The sequence below is a fragment of the Chenopodium quinoa genome, unplaced genomic scaffold (assembly GCF_001683475.1).
Source record: "Chenopodium quinoa cultivar QQ74 unplaced genomic scaffold, ASM168347v1, whole genome shotgun sequence".
Taxonomy (NCBI): domain Eukaryota; kingdom Viridiplantae; phylum Streptophyta; class Magnoliopsida; order Caryophyllales; family Amaranthaceae; genus Chenopodium; species Chenopodium quinoa.
The window spans coordinates 1108723-1130403 of record NW_018744878.1 but is presented as its reverse complement, the minus strand read 5'-3'; the positions used below and the strand labels follow the sequence as shown (position 1 = coordinate 1130403).

At 33.6% G+C, this 21681-nt stretch overlaps 3 protein-coding genes across 3 annotated transcripts; all 3 read left to right on the top strand.

The window, feature by feature from the left end:
- Positions 1 to 744: 744 nt before the first annotated feature.
- LOC110705418 lies at positions 745 to 1800 on the top strand. The gene has a single exon (XM_021883282.1). It carries the CDS (start codon positions 1227 to 1229, stop codon positions 1587 to 1589), a length of 363 nt encoding a protein of 120 aa, XP_021738974.1. The 5' UTR covers positions 745 to 1226; the 3' UTR covers positions 1590 to 1800.
- Positions 1801 to 8519: 6719 nt separating this feature from the next.
- LOC110705815 (PKS-NRPS hybrid synthetase CHGG_01239-like) lies at positions 8520 to 11231 on the top strand. The gene is made up of 3 exons (XM_021883748.1): positions 8520 to 9807; positions 9906 to 10529; positions 10621 to 11231. The coding sequence occupies exons 1-3, from the start codon at positions 8520 to 8522 to the stop codon at positions 11229 to 11231; spliced, it is 2523 nt and encodes an 840-aa protein (XP_021739440.1).
- Positions 11232 to 11812: 581 nt separating this feature from the next.
- LOC110705416 (probable magnesium transporter NIPA9) lies at positions 11813 to 20809 on the top strand. The gene is made up of 9 exons (XM_021883281.1): positions 11813 to 12301; positions 13721 to 13819; positions 14316 to 14445; positions 16951 to 17039; positions 18015 to 18071; positions 18175 to 18233; positions 18469 to 18589; positions 19128 to 19276; positions 20315 to 20809. The coding sequence occupies exons 1-9, from the start codon at positions 12191 to 12193 to the stop codon at positions 20532 to 20534; spliced, it is 1035 nt and encodes a 344-aa protein (XP_021738973.1). The 5' UTR covers positions 11813 to 12190; the 3' UTR covers positions 20535 to 20809.
- The last annotated feature ends 872 nt before the right edge of the window (positions 20810 to 21681 follow it).

Sequence of the window (21681 nt, the reverse complement as noted above, 5' to 3'; positions counted from 1 at the left end):
ATTTTTTTGTGGATTTCACTGTCTATGCTTAAATTTCTTTGTTCAAGTGGTTGTTTGGGTTTCTTTGGTAAATTAAAAAACTAATACACACAATATGGAGATTATTAATCCTTTGTGGAGTAGTGTGTCTTCTTGAATCTTGACTATGCATATGCCTCATCACCAATTTATTAACTCATCAATTTCTCTAGAGCAATATGATCCTTTCTATAGAAAATATAAATTATATTATATTCTAAAAACAAAAGATAATGCTATTCAAAAAAAAAAAAAAACATAATAATTTTTTTTTTTTGAAAAATATATATATATATATAATTATTTTTCACTAAACTGTATCTAACAAAATATAAGATAAATAACAACTAAATATTATCGCTAACTCTAATAAAAAAAAAAAATCTAACAATCCCTATATCAATCAAAAGATATAATTTGCATAACTTTTTTTTTCGAAGGCATATATATAATTTGCACAACTTCTTTATGTATCTGCTTCCAAATTGCATTATTTTTTATTAAAAAGATATGCATCAAATTTGTTATGAAGACATACAGAGTATCATTTTGAGCTACATTTGTTTTCTAAATCGTTTTGGGTTAGCTTTTGGTATTATCATAGGTTGAGTCAACTTCAGCTCACGTCAACTTCAAAGTTAATTAAAATTTAAAAATAAATCGAATCATTCGACTCAAGTCAATTCAAGTCGAATCATCAGTTTTGTCAAATTTATTTATGAAGGAAATCACTCATTATAAACAACCAAATATATAGCGGGCAATCAAAAACTACGATCCGTCGCCAAAAATACAAAGATCAATTGTTCTAATTCAGATCATATTCCACAAATCTTTCCAAATCATCATAAATGCAAGGCTAACATTTTCCTTGTTCTAGTCTAATGTTACACCCAAAGTCCAAAGTCGCAACAATACCCTCACAAATTCCTCACCACCTTTTGACCAAGTCACCTAAGAAAAACAAAAAAATTGTGATAACAATAATTGCATAAAAACTAACACATAAAATCTTTTCCAACCCATAAAAAAAAACACGTAAGTGCTGGAATTAGCTTGCTTTTTTATACTACTTAGTCTTATTTTTCCCACTAACCAACTTTCATAAAACATGATCATCAAATAAAAACACACACAAAGACTTTTCTCTCTCCTCATACTCTGTTTTCTTCTTCTTCCCAACCACACAACAAAACCCACAAATTTCCATGGCTGCTGAATTCCAAACTCGAACATCGTATGAGCGAACAACGAACAATTTACAGCTTGATCTTTATCACGGTGGCGGTAAGAATACTTGGAATGATCGAAGAAGTTACACTTTAGATCACCATAACAATGATGATATTTATAACAACAATCATAATGTTTATGAGAATCAATTTGATAATAAGCTGAAGAAATCGAAAACGTTTTCGAATTCGAAAGTTTGGTGCTTTAGTGATCCAGAGTTTAAGAGGAAGAAAAGGGTTGCAAGTTATAGAGCTTATACTGTTGAAGGAAAAGTCAAAGGGTCATTCAAGAGGAGTTTCAATTGGTTAAAGGAGAAATTGTTATATGGATTTTGGTGACTAATTATGATTTGGGTTGATTTTATTGTAAGTTTTTAATTTTATTAATTTGCCATTTTAATCTTAAATTTTGTATTTTGTTGTTTGCCTATATAATACAAAAAATTGTGTATTTGTGTATTTTTCCTCTTTCAAAAAAAAAAAACATGTTGTAAAATTAAAACATTCATTATATATACATATGATTAGCCAATTTTAGTAGTTGAATTCATGATTTTTCTAACAATGTTCATTAGTTTTGGAATTCGAGTTTATTGTATTTGTGGTTTAGATACTATCTTATAGGAAATAGTGTAGACGAGATTTGATTTTATCTCTTGATTTTCAACCAATTAAGTTAGTTGACATGCGCTTACAATACTGGGAGTTTGATAAATTTTTTTGTATGATTGAAGTATAGAACAAGAAATATCGTAGAATTTACTTCTTCAAGAAATGGTGTCATCTCTAACTAAATAATCCACCCTAAAATGGACATGCTACATCTTAAAATTATAACTATATCACTAATTTCATTTTCATTAAGATATGCAGATTAAATGTGGTATCTTTAATTGCAGTAGAGGGTGTTGCAAGAAAATGTGTCATAATGTAGGACATGAAATTTCTTAGTACGGCTTCCTAGCTTTTTAGGTATTTGGTAGTGCCCTTTTATTTCAGACAAATGTTATGTGGCCCTAATAATGATTGTGTTACAAACTTGTATTACAAAGAAGTGATTAAAGATTTTACATTTGTGAGGGAGAAACCTATGCCTCTAAGTCTCATCGGTTGATCTGCACGGAATGCAGGTGACTCACTACGTAAACTTGGGGTGGTAGAGACGAGGGATCTACTCGATCTAAAGTGTTTCCGTTCCAAAACATGCCTTAAAAGTTAGAGATATTTATGAAGTATACTTGTTCAATAACTGACTTATAATTTACTAGTTAAGTAGATCGGATCATCATGTATAATTTGGAGGTGATGGCGGACTATACTCCACAACCGGGCAACCCCTACAAGTTGGTACGGCTTAAAATTATGCCTATGTTGATTGTCATGTAACATACAGGCAACATGCTATACAATTAAACAGAGTTGACCTATTTATTAGACACATCGGGTCCAATAGGGTTTGGAATGTTGTTGGTGTCTCAACATAATAATATTCTTCTTCTCATTTAGTGTTCATGGTAGGCTCATAAACAAAAATAAGTTGTACGCTTATTGTAAAAGTCTGTGATACTTGTGATGTTAGTACTAAGTACTTCCTCCATTTTTTATTACTTGTCCCGCTTTGACTTTTACATTATTCACCACCCCTCCTTTGACCATCTTTTGTAAATAATATGTAAGGAAAAATATATTTATGTATGTTCTTTTTGGATTCGTCTCAATAAGTACTATCATAATATATAACTTTTATAATTTTTACTTACGAAGAATTTAAGTTATTGATCGTTAAATTTTTGCATTGGCAAGCGCGATAAAAAAAACAGGTCAAGTAAAAAAGAACATAAAAAGTATATACTTCGTATATCATTGGTCGCGACTAGTTTGGATCCACCCCGGCCTTTCAACTATGATGTGTGTAGCATATATAAACATGTGTTCCTCTATTTGTTTAGGTTCAAATGTGCTTGTACGCGGACTGTGGAGAACTCGACGATGGCTTGATAAAGCTAGAATGACAAAGATGGTTTGCTTGAAGAGAGTTGGATGTATAAGTTTACCTCGTACAAGTGTATGCACAGCAAGTGAGCAAGTCATTTAATGTACGTACGGACTACTTAGTATGCAATAAAGCAATTAGACGTCTAAGAAATTGATTACATTGAAGGTTCTTCCCTACACAAGTACACATAATATAATCACTTGCAATATTAAGTAAACTAGGTTAAGTCCCGTGCCATACACGGTCATAATTAAATTTTACAATAAATAAATTACAAATAATGGTGTAAATTCAACATTAATTTATCTAAAAAAATTATTTGCAACAAAATAACTTGAATTTTAGTTTATACCAATACCAAATACTGAAATATGTAAAGGTTATTGAATTGGAAAAAAAATAATATAATAATATAAATTTAGAAGCTATAAGGTTTTATATAATAAAATTAAAATATTAGCTTACATTTGTACCCATTTGCGAATTAATATACATCTATCCTTAAATTATTAACACATTTTCACATAAATATGAAAATTTATTTGATTTCATTTTGCTTTAGAATAATCAATATTTCGTAATTAATTTTTTTAATATATTTTTAGTGAGTAGTAGGAGTTTTTATTTTTTTTAATAATCATATAAATATTAGAGTAATTATATTAAATTTTCCAATATATGTTATGTATACTATAATAGAATGATTTTGTTCTTATAAACGTTATATAATTTTAAGATTTATATAAAGTATGCTACCAAATGATATTTTTTAATTAAAATAAATTTTATTGTCAAATGATGAAAGCTTGAGAAAAAAAATTAATATTGATAATATTATAATCATCTTGGAAAATAATATATCATAATACCTTATTTTTAATCTATCTTAGTATTTATGTAAGTAAAAGTTTCCTAGAATATAAATTATATGTACAAAAAATTGAGTATAATGAGATTAAATATGTTGTTAAAATGGAAATAACTATTATTGTAAGTTATAAAATGAATGTCATTAAAATATCGCAAAAAAAAAAAAAAAAAAAAGGAAAGAAAAAAAGGCGGAAAAATTTTTAAACAGGAAATGACAAGAGTCAATCCAGGTTTCGTCTTTAGTATAGGTTTATAGATTTTGTTCTTATAAACGTTATATAATTTTAAGATTTATATAAAGTATGCTATCACATGATATTTTTTAATTAAAATAAATTTTATTGTCAAATGATGAAAGCTTGAGAAAAAAAATTGATATTGATAATATTATAATAATCTTGGAAAATGATATATTATAATACCTTATTTTTAATCTATCTTAGTATTTATGTAAGTAAAAGTTTCCTAGAATATAAAATATATGTACAAAAAATTGAGTATAATGAGATTAAATATGTTGTTAAAATGGAAATAACTATTATTGTAAGTTATAAAATGAATGTCATTAAAATATCGCAAAAAAAAAAGGAAAGAAAAAAAGGCGGGAAAATTTTTAAACAGGAAATGACAAGTGTCATTCCAGGTTTCACCTTTAGTATAGGTTTATACTCCGTAAATAGATAGATAGATGGTAAAAATTTCTCAAAAAAATAAAAAGAAAAAAGAAAAAAAAAATTGATTTTGTTGTCTTTATCATACACTTACAGATAATGAAATAAGTAGTTTGATTTGTTATTCAATTATGGAAACTATTTAATGTTTGATATAATTCCTCTTTGATGTCTGGTTATTTACATAATTCCACTTTAGTGACCTAAAGTTTTTATTTTTAATTTTTTTTTAAAAAAAAATCATTTTGTTGGCCTTGTGATTTTGTAATTCCAATTTAGTGCCTCAAACTTTGACTTAATTATCACTTTAATTAGTCCTTGTTGTTTGATAATTCCATTTAGGTTTCTTAAGATTTATGTATATCTCTACTTTGATTACCTACAATTACTTGTATGGCTAATTTCCTAACATATGTTGCGTGTTTATGGTTAGTTAAATGACTTTTGTCTTACGTGACAAAACACTTTGCAAAAGTTGGTATCCAAAAGACGAATTCTTTAATGATCCATATTATGATGTTTTAGATATGTACTTGCGGAAATGGGAGAGATGTATATGGTGGTGCTTGATGATCATTTGCATGTAGTCTCTCGAATGTAGCTGGACAATTATGATGAAGATAATCGCCTAGGCTATTCTACTTATAGTTTTCTAGTCCACAAGCTTAACGTTGAGAGAAAGTTAAAGGTTTGGGAGTTGTTTCGTTATTTGTTGGCAATAACACGACAATGTTTGCTAATATATCAAAGGCTCCTGCTAACTGTCACCGGAATGCTATCTATTTTAGTATTTTACCGATGATGAAACTGAATTTTGGGAAATTCCGTGGACATGATTTGGGTGTGTTGTGTGTATGATATGACATCTTTGAGGTTTAAATTTTTTTACAAAGGTGACGATGCTCTTTGCGAGAGTACATCTCCGACATGGTTTATACATACCCAAGTTTTAGATGATTTGTTTTCCTTTCAAAATTGTTTGAATATTTTGGCTTATAGAGGAGCTCATTTATTTATTTAATTAATATTTAAGCTTATGGTGTTTTTTTAAAGAGGAATATGCTATATTGCTTATGGTAGTTTTGTATGAAACTTTTCATTCCTCAAAATATGAAGTATCTTACAGTTTGGTGAAACGAAGTCTTGATTTTGAATATTAGCATTATATTTGTTGAATATCTATACTTCTATATCTATATCTATATCTATACTTACTATTTAAAAACACAAACCATTATCCCTATATTGTCACATGTAAATTTTATTTTTTTTCCCAATGCCACATGTCCTCATTTAATCTTTCTTTTTTTTAATCCCCTTTCTCATATTAAAAATAAAAAATAATAAAATAAAAAATAAATTCAATACATGTATGAATGTTGTTTTGTTCACTTTCCCCCAATTTAATTTCTTCTATAATTACATTTAATTTCCATCTTTTCTTCTCCTCTATAAATTATTCATTTTCCAATATACATATATTAAAAAATAATTATTTATATTGTATATTTATAAACAAACCGTGCATTGCACGGGACAGAAGGCTAGTTGAATATTGATATAGCTAACCAATTATTCCTTAAAAAAAATCACAAACATGTAATGTAACTAATAATTTATTCATCATGATGAAGCTATATATTGGCAAGCTACATTGAGCTGAGCTTGGACAATTTTGCCTATCCTTGAAGTTATGACAAAATTTTCTTAATAAGAGAATACAATTCTGTATCAAAAAATTATGGATTCCTTTTCCACAAAAATCTAACTCTCTAATTAATTACATCAGTTGTCGGTGCTTAGCTTCTATGCAATGAGCAAGCATTAGATTGATCTACAAATGTAGCTTTGTATACTAACAAAACTGTATAACATGATATATGTTTCAGATCTACTCCGTTTACCTAAATATGTGCCGGTAATGGTTTATCGCCTAACTGGACAATCAATCCAGATTTTATTTTTTTTGAACGGATCAATGCAGATTAAGTAGTTGACCTCGGGATTAATTAGTTAGCAAGTTGAATGATATGAGTATAAAGGATGACTCAAGTGTGTTTAGGTTAAGAAAATCGTACCTTAGAAGTGAAATATGCTTGAGTATTTATAAAAATCCCCAAGCTAGTGCCACATGTCAGTCCACGAGGTTGACTTGTCAATGGGCGATGAGTGTCCATATAGTTGTAAGCATGTTTCCACATGACTGGTGATATAGGTCGATATGGGTAATGTGCTAGTATTAGAAGTGACCCAAATGTCAAGACCTGACCCTATTTACCTGATCCATATCGGTGCCGGTATCATCCCGTACAACTAGCCACCCAAGTGAGTGCATCTGTGCAACTGACTCGCTTGAGAGTTTGGATTGGATGAAGAAGTTATTCGGCCAACTTAAAAATCTCCGATTTACCCCCTAAATGAGCGTATCTAGGATGCAAATATGCTCAACTTGAGTAATTAGACCGGTTTGAAATCCGATTAGCCCTTATTAGAGACTGAGAGTAGAAAAAGAACTCAACTGCTATTTGTCGCTCCCAAATTACCAGGTAACGCTCCCTTTTTGACTTGAATGGACCACTATGCCCTTTATGCAATTTGGGTTATAAAAAGGACCTTATTCCCCATTTGGACACAATACATGAAACGGTCCCCTCACTTCACAACATTGCTGTCCCGAGCTTCCCAAAATCGGTCCCCACGACCTTGCAACCAAATCGGTCCCACGACCACCTAAATTTTCTATTTTCAAAAATCGTTAAATTTTCCGACGGGTCTTGGGTCATGGACGGCGAGTGGAACATACGTACGCCGGAGAATGCGTCGGATCATTCTGTAAGTGTTTTTTTTTTTCCGGTAATTAGGACATCCGCCTAAAATTTCTGGATGTCCTAGGTACATCCGCCTAAAATTTCCGGATGTACCATGGAACATCCGGAAATTTCAAGCGGAAGATGGGATCTGCCTAAAAAATCCGGATGTTCCATGGTACATCCGGAAATTTCAGGCGGATGTACCTAGGGACATCCGGAAATTTTAGGCGGATTTCCCTATTAATTTTTTTTTAAAAAATGTTAAGTACGTTTATTTAATTTTTTTTATGTTTATTAAGTTTTTTTTTTATGTATTTTTTTTTTGTGGTCTTGTGATTATTGTTGTGATTTATTATTTGATAATTAATGTAATTTTGTTGTATTAATATGATTATTAGTAATATGTTTATTTTTTGTTTCATTATTATTATTATTTATATTATTATTATTATTATTTATATTATTATTATTATTGTTATTATTAGTAATATGTTGATATTATTGTTGTTGTTGTTGTTATTTTTATTGTTGTTGTTGTTGTTGATATTGTTATTATTAATTAGTAGAAATATAATTTTAATATTAATATTAATATTATTATTATTATTATTATTATTGTTATTGTTATTATTATTATTATTATTATTATTATTATTATTTATTAATTAATGTTATGGTCTTATAAATTGTTTTGTAGTTGTTGTTATAATTTTTTATTATCATTAATATTATTATTGTTTTGTATTTGTAGTTATTATTATTAGTATTGTTATTAGTATTGTTGTTATTATTATTATTATTATTATTAGTATTAGTATTGTTTTTATTATTTTTATTATTTTAATTATAATTATTATTATTATTATTGTTTTTATTATTATTATTTTGACATAAAGCATGTTTTGTTTAATTTGTATAGGATATGGAATCTGAGGAAGGCGGTGACGGTGTGAATTATAGTGGGAGTTTTGTCACCGATACGTTTTTTCCTACATTTGACGATGTTGTTACATGGGCTGATGGTGTTTCCATAAAATTGGGATTTATATTGGTGAAATCGTCTTATAACAAAACCAGAGATGGTCGGCCGTATCGGTATTTGCGATGTGATCGGTCACGAAGGAGCAAGCCGAGAGATTTGGAGAACGCGATACGGAAGGACACCAAAACCAAAGCTAATGGTTGTCCATTCTACATCAAGATATATTATGATGTCAGCACCGAAAGTTGGAAGATCATTGCGAAAAATGATCACACCGGGACACATAACCACCGAATGATTGTGTACCCAGAGGGTCACCGTAAAGTGAGCGGATTGAGTCCCGGTGCAAAACAGGTTGTGCGGGACATGACAAAGTCCAAGGTTGCTCCCCGTAACATCATGTCCACTATTGCCGAGCAATTTCCTGATGATCATCCAAACATCCGACACATTTACAATTGCCGAAATGACTTCAGGATGGAGATGTCCGAAGGAAGAGGAGTTGTTCAGCAATTTCTTCATCTGGCGAGAGAGAGTAAATACATTTACTGGTTCACGAACGATGATCACAACGTTTTGCAACATGCATTTATGGTGCACCCGATCATGGTCAACATACTCCGCACATACCCACATGTCATAGGTATGGATTCTACTTACAAGACCAATCGATATAACATGCCTTTCTTTGAGATAGTAGGCGTGACACCGACAAACCAGAATTTTCTAGTTGGATATGTTTTCATGCGCGACGAGTGCACGGCTAGCTATCGGTGGGTGTTGCAGAGATTAAGGGAGTTGATTGGGTTTGATAAAGAGCCATCTGTATTTATTTCAGACCGTGATCTTGGGCTATGTGCGGCTTTGAGAGAAGTCTTTCCAGGGACGTCACATTTACTCTGTCTATGGCACATCAACAGAGATGTGGAGGCTAAGGTGACGAAGATGTTTGGAAACAAGACGGTTGGTGTCAGTTTTAGAGCTGGGAGATGGTTCAAAATCGTGAATGCAACAACACAGGCGGAGTATGATCGTGCTCTAACTGCCATGCAAGTGAGGTGGGGAAAATATGCGGAAGTGATTCAGTATGTTCAGAGAACTTGGCTTTGTCATAAGGAGAAATTTGTGAAATTTTGGACGAACCAGGTTCTTCATTTTGGTAACACCACCAACTGTAGAGTTGAGAGCCAACATTCAGCAGTGAAAACTTGGTTAGAATCATCCACAGGTTAGTTGTATTATTTTATTAGTTGTTCTCGTTGTTACGTAATTGTAATTATATTAATTGTAATTGTATTTGAATTTACTAATTAGAATCATTGGCAGGTGCTTTGGATACCGTATGGGCCCAAGTCCATTGTCATATCGGTAATCGCATCATACAAATTCGTAATGACTTGGAGGCATCAAGGTCTAAAATTGGTCAGATGTACAGACAGTTGCCACTGTCACGTATAAATGGCAAAGTGTCTCAACATTACTTGAAAGTTCTGGATAACAAGACGAAAAGGATGTGGGATTTGAGTTACCAGGTCCATGAACGGTGTGGATGTGCTATGCGTCTGACCCATGGTCTTCCATGTGCTTGCCAGATACATGATTCGATAGTTGCACAGACAGGATTGTATAGCAGACAAATTCATTCTTTCTGGAAGATACTGGTTATTGGTGATGGTGTTAACATTCCTGAAGTGGTAAATGATTCGACCGAGGAGGCTGCACATTTTCGGTCCCTAATCGACGAAGTCATGGAAAGTGACCCGGCCGTACGTCGAAATGTAACGCGAATCATTGAAGAGGAGCTACATCCAGATCATTCACACCTTGAAGAACCACATATCAACCTTAACACTCGTGGTCGACCGAAAAGAAATAACACCAGGCGTGATCGTAGCTATTTCGAGCATGTGAACCGTCAACACACTCAACGTGGTGGTGACCCAGAACCAGGTAATACTAAAATTCTATATTTAATATAAAAATATGTAAACTTAATACTTGTAGCTTTACTAATAATTTATCTTTTAATTTTGTGTTGTAGATCCAAGTGACATTAGTCAATGCAGGTATTTGAACTTGCTTCCAGCCCCAATGTTGCCGTACATTTCGTCTTGGAAGGATGTCATTGGTGATGGGAACTGTGGCTTTCGTTGTGTCGCCGACTTCTTCTTTGGCGATCAAAATAAGTGGTTTGACGCTCAGGAAACAATAGCGAACGAGGTCGCTGGTCATCCTGATTTGTACGAACGGATTTACGGGCTTGGGCGACTTTGGATGAACGTGGAGCGTATTCGATGGGATGGTGGGGCTGTCGGGGAGCGACATTGGATGGTTACAATTCAAGATTTATTTCCTATTGCTACGTGGTTCAACGCAAGGGTGATTTGTCTCGGAGTAGGCCTAGTACCAACTTGCTACTACCCATGCATCACAGTCTTACCGCTTAGGGCACGCAACGGGGTTCGGTCACCGACTCGAGAGTTTGTGATTGCTACAGTTGGTGGATCACATTTTATCCGTCTTGACCTTGTACCTGATTCACCACTCCCGCCGACCGCCGATTGGTGGACGCAAAACCACGAGGATAGTGTCAATGGATGGGATCAAGCATATCAGTTGAGAAGGGACATGTGGGATGCATTAGTTAGGTAGTTTGTAATGTACATTTACTAACTTTGAACATTTGTAAGTGTCCAGTTTATACAGTACATTTAAAAAATAAAAATTAAAAATAAGTTCATAACATAAGTAAAACCACTAACAGAACATCTAATCAAAATAATCTAAAGTCCCATTTTTGACTTCCAATCAAATACATGCTGCTCAGTCATTGTTCGAGTCTCACTCGACATTTCAGGATACTCAGCTAGTGCTCTTTGGTGAGTCTCCATGGACCGACCCATCCACTGCAAATCAAACAATAACATATCTTAAACACAAAATTTCCGGAAATTCCAGGCAGATCCTCCATGGAACTTCCGGAAATTTTGGGCGGAAGTTCCTGGGATCCGAAATTAAAAAAAAAAAAATACCTCGTCTCCACCATCGCCGCCGCCGCCTCCGCCGCTGCCACCAGCGCCGCCGAAGGTCCTCCCTCCGAATGTCAGCCTAATCCGCCTCGAATCACCCATTTTCTTTTGTGTTTATGATGATTGTTGTTTTTTTAAAAAATGAAGAACAATTTTTGAATTGTTTTTTTTAAAAAAAATGTTTTAGAGAGTTCGAGAGTAAGAGAGTTTGAGAGTAAGAGAGTTAGAGAGAGAAGTAAAGAAGTGAGAAATGTTGGTCGGGAAGGAAAAAACCGTATTTATATATTAGGGGTAAAATTGGAATTTCAAGAAAAAAAAGAGAGTGTTACCCGGTAAAATGGGAGCGACAAATAACAACACCCCAAAAGTAAAGGAAAAGGAAAAGGAAGAAGGCTGAAGTTGGTACCTTACCATTAACAAGAAAACGCCATTACAACATCACAAATCACTGAAATCAGAAAATACAAAATGACATTGAATTTGTAAGACACGTCCATTGTCAAACCAGTGTCGAGCTTCACACGACATACATAACAACACTCGCATTCTTCAGAGGAGAGAGAAAACACCCTCCAAAATCAGATGTGGGAAGCCGTGCTTCTTACGTTAGCGGCAACGGCCGGCAATAACATCGGCAAAGTCCTCCAAAAGAAAGGCACTCTCATTTTACCCCCTCTCTCTTTCAAGCTCAAGGTTCATAATCCTTCTCTTTTCGATTTCTTGTTGAAGTTGTTTAGTTTCTTGTACCATGATCTAAGTACCCTTTTAGATTTTCAATTGTATTATCAATTGTATGATTGTTATTGTGGAAATTATGTTGTGGGTTTGGATGATTGATTGTTTTGCTGTAATGGGTTAAGTTTTATTGCTCTTCTAGATTCACATTGATTTGGGGTTTTCATGGGTTTTGAATCTTGTATTATTATGATATTTTGGATTTTGTTGAGGATTTAATTGCTTGTAAACTTATTAATTGTTAAAAAAATTGGGTGTTTTTTTGTTTGTGTGTTGTATTAGATAGCTCTATGAACTGTGATTAATGAAGAGTTTCTGGGGATTGTTTGAGTGATTAAGGATTGAACTAATTTGTGTTGGGACTTGAGAGGGATCACATTTGATCCAAAATTTGGTCTTCTGAAGTTTGGGTAACTCTGCTGATCTGATCCTTTTAAGGGCATGCTTAGAATGAAGGGAATCGATCTATGGTTAGTGGAGGGTCAATAATTGATGGTATATGGGAGAAATTGAAGGAGAAGGGAGGGATGGCGGAACTATTGCTCTCATGTTTGTGTGTAAGCTATGTTGGTAAGATTCTGTTACTTAGGAGTAAGGACAATCCCTTTTGGAATGAAGGGAATTGTTCAAAGGATAATGGAAGGTAAATAATTAATGGTATATGGGAGAAGTTGAAGGAGAAGGGAGGCACGGCGGAACTGTTGGTAGGATTCTGTTACTAAGGAATAAGGACAATCCCTCTGCCCTATCCTCCTCTTTCATGTACCACCACCTGTATGCATTTTTCTTATTGTTTTAACTGCTGTTATGCTTAATTCCTTACTTTTATTCTAAGCTCCTTTCCTATGTATAATGTGATGTATACAGTTACTTTAGTAGCTGGTCTTTAAATTACATATTCATTGTTGTTTCATTTGGCTTGCAATTTCTCCTTATTTCCTGTGATATTGGAAGGGGCTTTAATTAACCTCCCTTTTCCCCTTATTTGCACCTCAAAGAACATAAACTTTTATTTTTGGAACCAGCACCTTAGGGTTCGTTTGGCATTGCCGTGGTTTTCTGTTTTTTTGGTTTTTGGTTGTATAAAAATATATGATATATGTCACATAATGAATAAAAAATTATTTAAACTTATTAAAATCATAATAATTTTGAAAACTGACAACAAAAAAGTGAAAACACCTTTTTCTTGTTTCCTGTTTTTGGTTTTTAGTTTTCAAAAAAACAGGAAACTAAAAACCAAAAATGATGCCAAACAAGCCCTTAGTTGCTCGTAAAACTTACCATGCCTGATGTTAGCTGATCGATTTGAAGAATTTGTTCTTGTAGTCATTGTTAACTGATGGAGCAAGAATTTGTTCTCATCTATGTTTGTAGGTGATAAGGACATATGCATTCAATAGAGCTTGGATATCGGGCTTTTTGATGGATATTGGTGGTGCACTTTTGATGCTGAGGGCATTATCTCTTGCTCCAGTAAGTTGTCAACTATAGTAGCTGCTATGTATTTGAAAATACTCCATTTTTTTTTTGTTTATGGCCTAAAGATAGTATGCTTTTATATACATATATGCTAAGTGAAAGAAATAGAATTTTCTATATTTATTCTGCCGTTGGTGTGTGCTACTGTGCTCTTTTAGTTGGAAAATACTAGGGCTAACTGTCCAGGGCAATTAGAAAAATGTTGGCTACAATTCATGATATAATTGAGATTTACTCTTCAGTCTTTCATATTAAACAACTTTCTATGAATTGTGATTGTCACCTTGATATCTAGCACCTATCTGTAAGCTGCTTTAAGCAGGGGTCTGTATCTTTCAATAGTAACATGTTTCTATTATCTATTGTTGCTTGCTGAGTTTATAATTGTATACTATAGCAGAAGCAGGCCAAGCAGCACTATACTGCTTGCAGCAGCTATTCTCTTTAACTTCTTGGTCTGTAATTTTCTGATCACTTTAAACCATTTCAGGTGTCAGTCATCCAACCCGTGTCTGGATGTGGGCTTGCTATACTCTCCATTTTTTCCCACTTTTATTTGAAGGAACTAATGAATGTTGTAGATTGGATGGGAATTGCATTGGCCGGAATTGGCACAATAGGTAATGTAAGTCTGTAGAAGTTGTCTTTGCTGAACATTTTTGTTAGTAGATTAATCTTAATTTTTTTTTACGTGGAATTTGGAACCTAGCAATCAGGTTATGTAGTGTTTGACTGTTTGGAGTCTTGGGACTATGTCTCTATAGCAGAATTAGTGATCTTATATGAAAGTTTAAAGCAGTAAGAAATGCATATTGACCTTTATTATACTGCTGTACTCTTAGCATACATACTATTGAGAACCTTTCTTTATGTTTAGTTGTAAGGTGTGGCTGGGTGGAGGAGAGATATACCTTTTCCCTACACATTTCAGTTTGCTATGAGCTTCCCACTAAGATTGTACTAGCAGACTGCAATGAATGGTTGACATAAGATTATAAGAATTCAAATATCTAGATTGCTAATTAAGTAGATTTCCCAGAAGAATTATGATACCTTAACATTTTACTAAGCCTTTAGTGCTAGGAAAGAGGGTAAGCCAAGCAGAGTAAGTATTCAAAATATATCACATTCATACAAAAATAGTTATACTGCTTAAGCTTACCTAAGGCCTATAACATTAGTAAGCCAAATGGTAGTATTTTAATGCTTACTTTTGGGCAATATTTTTGGTCTTATAGTTGTTTGATTCCAAATTTTGTTCAAATTTGAAAACTAAGTTTTGAGCTCTGAGCCTCTGAGCGTTGAGCCAACTTAACATTGAGCCAAGCTTTGAGCAAAACCTTATTGATCTCAAGTTGAGCTTACTACTAATTGATCTTGACTCAGATTTAGCACCTTTGTGTAGATTACAAATGATGATATTGTATAAAGTTGAAGGTAGTGCTGAATTGGAGCAATGGAAACAACAATAGAATCTTGGGGGCTTAGAGCACATGGAATGTTGTTTTAGAATTATGAGAAAGTTGAATGGTAATATTGGATGGTAAGGAGCTGCCAAAGAGTGAGTATTCTAAGAACACATGGTCAAGTTTGTAGAAGAATGGAGAAATTGACCAAGATGTCACCACAAAGTCAAGTCCGATGGGCATTCGGGAAATATCATATAAGGAAGATGGGAGTGGCAGAATTAATGTGTGGGAACACCTTAAAGCACATTAGGGAAAAAAAAGAAACATATTAGGAAGGAAATTTGAGTTGTGAATATTGAGTTTAAAGTAAGGAAGAACTGGTTGTGCTAGTTTGGGCATGTGAGACCCGGAGTGCGCTGGTAAGAAAAGTTGGCAAGGAAAGTAGAGGGTTGGGATCTTGGGCATCTCATAGGAAGCTGGAGGCCTGGAGCGGATCAAAGATGACTTCGATGGGAGGAGTTAAGAATGATATGAAGAGTTAGGTTTGCAAATATAATGGAATGTTGGGAGAGATCATGATTAACGAGCAGAGGAGAGATCATCATTGGGGTTAAAAATATAATATATTGATATTGTTGTTGCACTATGAAATTTGTTGAATTTCCTTACCATTTAAATTGTTTGTAGATGGTTGCCTATTGGGAAGCTAACTTTCCTCTAGCTGATTGTTTTAGCTGTTCAATTTAGGTGATGATTTATAAAATTTTGTTAGTCAATGCTAATTAAAATGTTTATGCTGCCAGCTGAATTTCCTTATAATATGTAAAATGATTATTAGGACACGGTCATGTTTAATTGATTGGTAATTGTTCAATAAGATTCTAAAATCTCGGGGACAAAAAAAGAAAAGATATTACTCATCTCATGCCATAAGTCTCATTCTTGTTTCCATCATTGCAAAAAAATCATGTTTCTGTTTTGTTTGATACTTTGATTTAGTTCAGGAACAATGCATTTAGGTTTCAACTTTCAGGTGCCTATGAATTATATGGTGAACATGTCATTCACAATGCTGGGGTCATATGCTAGAAAATTTGTGCTTTAACCATATATTAGGCCTTCACAAGACAAATGAACCTAGGAGTTCTTGTTAATTCTTCCTTTTAAAAAAAAAATAAAATTCTATCCAGATCTTTACACTATTCACACTCTCCTTTGGCACTCTTTTGTGATCTGTAAAGAAATATAATGTTATTTGGGATCTAATTAGATTTATCTTGTTACATACTTTGAAAATGTCAAGTTTTGTAAATTTATACTTAAAAAAAATAATTGAAGACATTAGAGTCTCCAAAGTTATGCATTGGCAAGCGTGAAATGATTAATAATAAATGGAGGAAGTATATTGATGTAGCTCAATTTTCTAGATGAAAATTTGAGAGAAAGATATGATTATCAAGAATATTATTCACAATGTTGGAGTAAGACAGAAATAAATATCATGGGCTTAGCATCCGTTTTCATGAATCTAGTTTGTGTGTAAGTTTGTTCCAAAGTATTCAATACACAGCACTTATGCCGTATTGTTATTCCACAGACCACGGTTGGAACCTTGTGAGTACGTGCTTAATGATATCATTGGTGTTTGTGCATGGAGTTATTTTTTTGGCATAAACTTCCTAGTCTAAACTAATTAATATTTTTTTCCAATTGCAGGAATTGGTGCTGGAGGTGAGGAGCAGAAGGCTACTCCTATCTCTATTTTCCACCTTCCTTGGCTAGCATTTGTTGTTGTGATCTTGTTTGTAGGTACCTTGCTCTGTGCACTAGCTGGTGTTGACTGGCATGCCTATTGATGTATATATATTGCCTGGGCATACTTACAGCTTTATAACAGAAATAAATAATCAGGTCTACTTTGTAGGTGATCTAATGTGGCTACTTTCAAAATATGCTATGGTGCATGAAATTTATAAAGGTTCAAATGCACCCCATAAAGACCTATATTTTCTTAATATGTTGAGGGTATAAGTATAACCAAGTCTGTCTATATGTATTTGATTCATTATGAAGCCTTTCAACCATATTACACATACCTTACTGTCTACATCATTGGTTGATATCATTCTAAGGAGGCACCTGTCCAAGCAGGATTTGGGTGATCACTTCTATTCAATGTCACTGCTGTGATAGCAGAGAGGTTTTTCTGTTAGAACTTGGTCTTGAATCTAATTGACTGGCCTAAAACTTCATAAGGAATCTTAGCTGAAGGTTCTGCGAGACATTTTAACTAGTCTGTACTATGTCATACTTTTGAGATGAAAATTTGCTGTATTTTTCAGCTTTTAATGGTAATGCTTGGCTGTATTTTAAACAGAAAGTGTTTCTGTTTTGTCTAGATATATTTTATAACTAAATGGTTTGTTGATGAACAGTATTAAGAAACTCCCTCAAAACTCCACTTGTGGCCTGCCCATATAATTGACAGAATATGATGATATTATTAGATTAAAGTTGTAAACATTCTGGAGGATTCACTTGTCTCTTCTTGGACACTAGTTGCTTTAAGATGTATTCAACGTTCACAGTCCCAAAATTCACACAGCTTAGGCCGCAAACCACTCACGTATACATGTTTCTATATCTTAGCTACTGGCCAAAGCTACTGTCGATTTCTCTATAATTATACGCGAAGTATTTATTTGTCAATTTATACATGTACATTTTATGTATGTGTTCGTGAAATTTCTCAATAAATGTTGAAACTATTTTGCTTGCAGGTAATCCTGAATGGGTGGCTTCGTATTTACAGACGGCAACGAAGAGAACAAGAATTGGTATCTTTATTTTAATCTCATTGCCCTCCTATTTGACCTTAGAGTTTATTTTGTTGAAAGGAGCATTTCTCTTGATTGTCATTTCTGCAACTTTCTTCTGTAGATGCAATCTGAAGTTGTTGAAGAAATAATATACGGTCTGGAGTCTGGCATTCTGTTTGGGTATACCTAAGATCTCTCTCTGATATTCATAGTTGTTTTCCGAGCTTGATTTTTCTGTTGCACCTTTTTCCACTGATATGGTTCAGTTTTAAACCTAGTTTGCCTTAAGGTTTTAAAATCTATAACGTATTATTTTGCTATGGCCTCAATCATAATAAAAAGTGAAAATCTGCTTATACATACTTTTCTCGGTGTAAGAGTTGCCTAATAAATGCTGATCCTGAGATTACTGCAGGACGGCGGCTGTTGTGTCCAAGCTTGGATTTATATTTTTGGAGCAAGGTTTTTCCAAGCTGCTTCTTCCACTTAGTATAGCAATAAGTGTATGCTGCAGTGGCACAGGATTTGTTTACCAGGTATTTCTCAAATTGAACTATCAATAAGAATAGCAATTGCTTGTCAATGTTTATTTGGGTGTCTTTCGGTCTAGTTTCCCTTTGATTGTCAATGTTCTTGTTCTTTTTGAAACTGAATGAAGGTTGCATCTGAGATTTGGTCTGCAAAGTTTTCTAAACAAGATTTTTTTTTTTGGTTATATGCTATAATTACTGCTGATATTCATTTAAAGCCATTACCATTATGTATCAATGCCTGATTACGTTTCTCATTTATTTTCACTTTTTTTTTTTTTTTTTGAAACACATTTATTTTAACTTTTGAGAACCTGCTTTATTCAGTTTTCTGTAGTCCCTCATAATCTCAATAAGTAGTCATGGTGCTTGTATAGCATATGATTTGACATGAATCAATTACATTGAATTTGTAGTATCAGAGATAGCTATCGCAATTCCCTAGTAAGTTAAGGATTCTTTGTGGGGAATTTGGGAAGACTTCCTTAAGTTGTTTTTGTTTGATGCTTTCTTCCTGAAATCACTGTTTGATTTCTTTGAACAGACAAGGGGTTTGAAGCATGGTAGGGCTATAGTTGTTTCCACGTGTGCTGCTGTAGCATCAATTGTGACTGGTGTACTTGCTGGCATGTTTGCTTTGGGTGAGCACTTGCCTGCTGCTCCAGGAGCCCGTCTCTTGTTGTTGCTTGGATGGTAATTCTATTATCCTTTCTGATGATTTATTAGTATTTTGAATATGTTAGTAGCAAGTATGGCTTTATTGGGTCATTGGGTGTTTATACGAAGTATTGATCCATAGCCATATAATTATTATTTGCAATTGCTGCAACAGTTAAGCTGAAATCTGGCTGTATATCCTTGTCCCATCTATTTCAGTGTCTTCCAGAATTTTAATTTCTGCTGCATTTGACAGCCCACCTTCACTTTAAAATTAAAAGTTTAAACAAGATTGTATTTTAGCATGAAGCTATCGACTAGCTAAGTTGTAAGACAATTATGTATGCAGACCTCTTATTAAGGCTTATCAAATAGCAGTATTGGTGATGGATCTGTGTAAGTTTGTAAGAATAGTCTCGTTCAATGTCTCATGATATGGTATGATTAAGATGAAATTGTATTACCATTACCATGGATTATGGATGAGATTTCCTTTTGCAATATTAACATATTGTATCATTTGTATGACCGTCTACCAAGCGGCTTGTGTTTGTTTTGTATTTTCTCAAGTCAATATGTCCATTGCGTTGTTTAGGAACACCTAATCTTTCCTGGCCTTGTTGGTTTCAAGATTAGCTTGATAAACAGCGAATGCATATTCATTTAGCATCCAGAATCACTTTACTGGTGGTCCTATAAAGATCTTCAAGACGAAAACTTTATCTCTTATCTGATCTTTCTACTGCTTTTGGTATCTGTGGATTTTGTTTAATGAGATTAAGTGTCCCTTTCACTTTTCAAGGTCAAACTTTGTCTATTGGTTTATTCCAGCAAAAGTATCACGAAGATTCGAGGAACCTATATTTTGATACAATATGATTTTTTTGATTTTTTTTTTTTGGTTATAACTTTTCATAATGTATTGGTGAAAGTTGGACGGACAGAAAAAATTATATGAAGTGCTTTTTTGTGAACTGAGGGAGTTTGTTTATGAAGATTTTATTGTCTTTGTTGTTGGTGCTTTGGTTCAAATTCTATAAACTAGACCATTAATATTGTTTTGTCCATCCGCAGGTTACTTATAATTATAGGCGTGATTATGCTGGTGAGTTCAACAAGGTTGGTGCGTTTCCTTCCATGGTCAGGGAAGCGTCCTGTGCGACGTGGGTTGGACAAGAGCTTTAGTGTCAAGCAACCTGATTCAGTCCGAACGAGGGATCCAAACCCTAGTGCTGTAATTCATACAAACACTTTGCATCATTTGTTAACTTCCCCAACAAAGGAGAAGCCATGAATAACAGAGGAACTGTTGTATATTCTTGATCTGTTGATGGCTTTTTTTGCAGCATGTTAGTGTTAGTCTTGACCAGTTTTACAATGCGCCCCCAACATGTATTCCGTATTCATTTTTGCTGAAAAACTGTATAATCTTTTTAAATTTTTATTTTTATTTTTTAGCTCAGGTCTAGATATGCCGCGTATGCACAACTGTAGTTATGGTCCTATGGAACAAACATAGGAGTTTGATTTCTCGTTTTTGGGTGTTATAATTTTTATATGTACGATTCATCTTAGCAGCATCAATCACTTGCTCCTGCCATCTCAAAACAAGGATATGTTATTATCATCTTGTTGTCTCAACTCATAAAATTGGGATATTGACAACTAGGGTACAGCGTAACTAGTGTGAGACGATTTCAGACAACTACGGTGTAAATTAAGTAGTGTGAGACGGTTTCACCTTAAACTTAGTCGCGACAAGTTAGTAAGTATTACATGGAGGAAATGTCGAGCCGCCTAATTGAGAGTCCTAAAGCCAATTTCAACAGTTGACTTAAATAGAAAGCTTTAACAAATGGGCCTAAAAGTAAAACTAGTTGTCATTATCATTTTTACAACATCTAAAAACCTTATTTGATCTCAATCCACTTTTTATCCGACAGTTGAATGAAATCAACCCTAAAAAGTAAAACGATAAAATGCTACATTCATTGTAAATTTGTATTATAAAGCTAAGTTGATTCTGTTGATATTGAATGTTCCACATGTCGAGTATTGTACTAGTTTCCTGTTTTTGGGACCACAATTAGTTACGTTAAACTACATAATACATTCCATACTATTTGAGTCTTGTGACAATGTCACATTGACTTTTGTTGTACTTCCTTGTGAAAGCACATCTTTGCAACAAGGTCAACACACACAAGTATCAAAATCTCAAACAAGGAGGAGCTAAAAATTAAACAATACTAATATTACGTAGTATTTTATAGTGTTCTCAAAAAGGATGTTAGTGGAGCGAGTTGAATAAGAAATTCGTCCCATCCCATCCCAATGGGGGTATGACTAGGTCTAAATTTAGTGAGTAGTGGTATGGAAAGGTTGTGGATATGATGGGGGAAACCGGGCAAGTGTGTTTTCAAATTTGCATCTACCATGGA

Coding starts and splice junctions, on each gene's coding strand:
- LOC110705418 (XM_021883282.1), top strand. CDS start 1,227: ATGGCTGCTGAATTCCAAACTCGAACATCGTATGAGCGAACAACGAAC.
- LOC110705815 (XM_021883748.1), top strand. CDS start 8,520: ATGGAATCTGAGGAAGGCGGTGACGGTGTGAATTATAGTGGGAGTTTT. Junction 9,808..9,905: donor TTGGTTAGAATCATCCACAG/GTTAGTTGTATT, acceptor AATCATTGGCAG/GTGCTTTGGATACCGTATGG. Junction 10,530..10,620: donor TGGTGGTGACCCAGAACCAG/GTAATACTAAAA, acceptor TTTGTGTTGTAG/ATCCAAGTGACATTAGTCAA.
- LOC110705416 (XM_021883281.1), top strand. CDS start 12,191: ATGTGGGAAGCCGTGCTTCTTACGTTAGCGGCAACGGCCGGCAATAAC. Junction 12,302..13,720: donor CTCTCTCTTTCAAGCTCAAG/GTTCATAATCCT, acceptor CTATGTTTGTAG/GTGATAAGGACATATGCATT. Junction 13,820..14,315: donor GGGCATTATCTCTTGCTCCA/GTAAGTTGTCAA, acceptor AAACCATTTCAG/GTGTCAGTCATCCAACCCGT.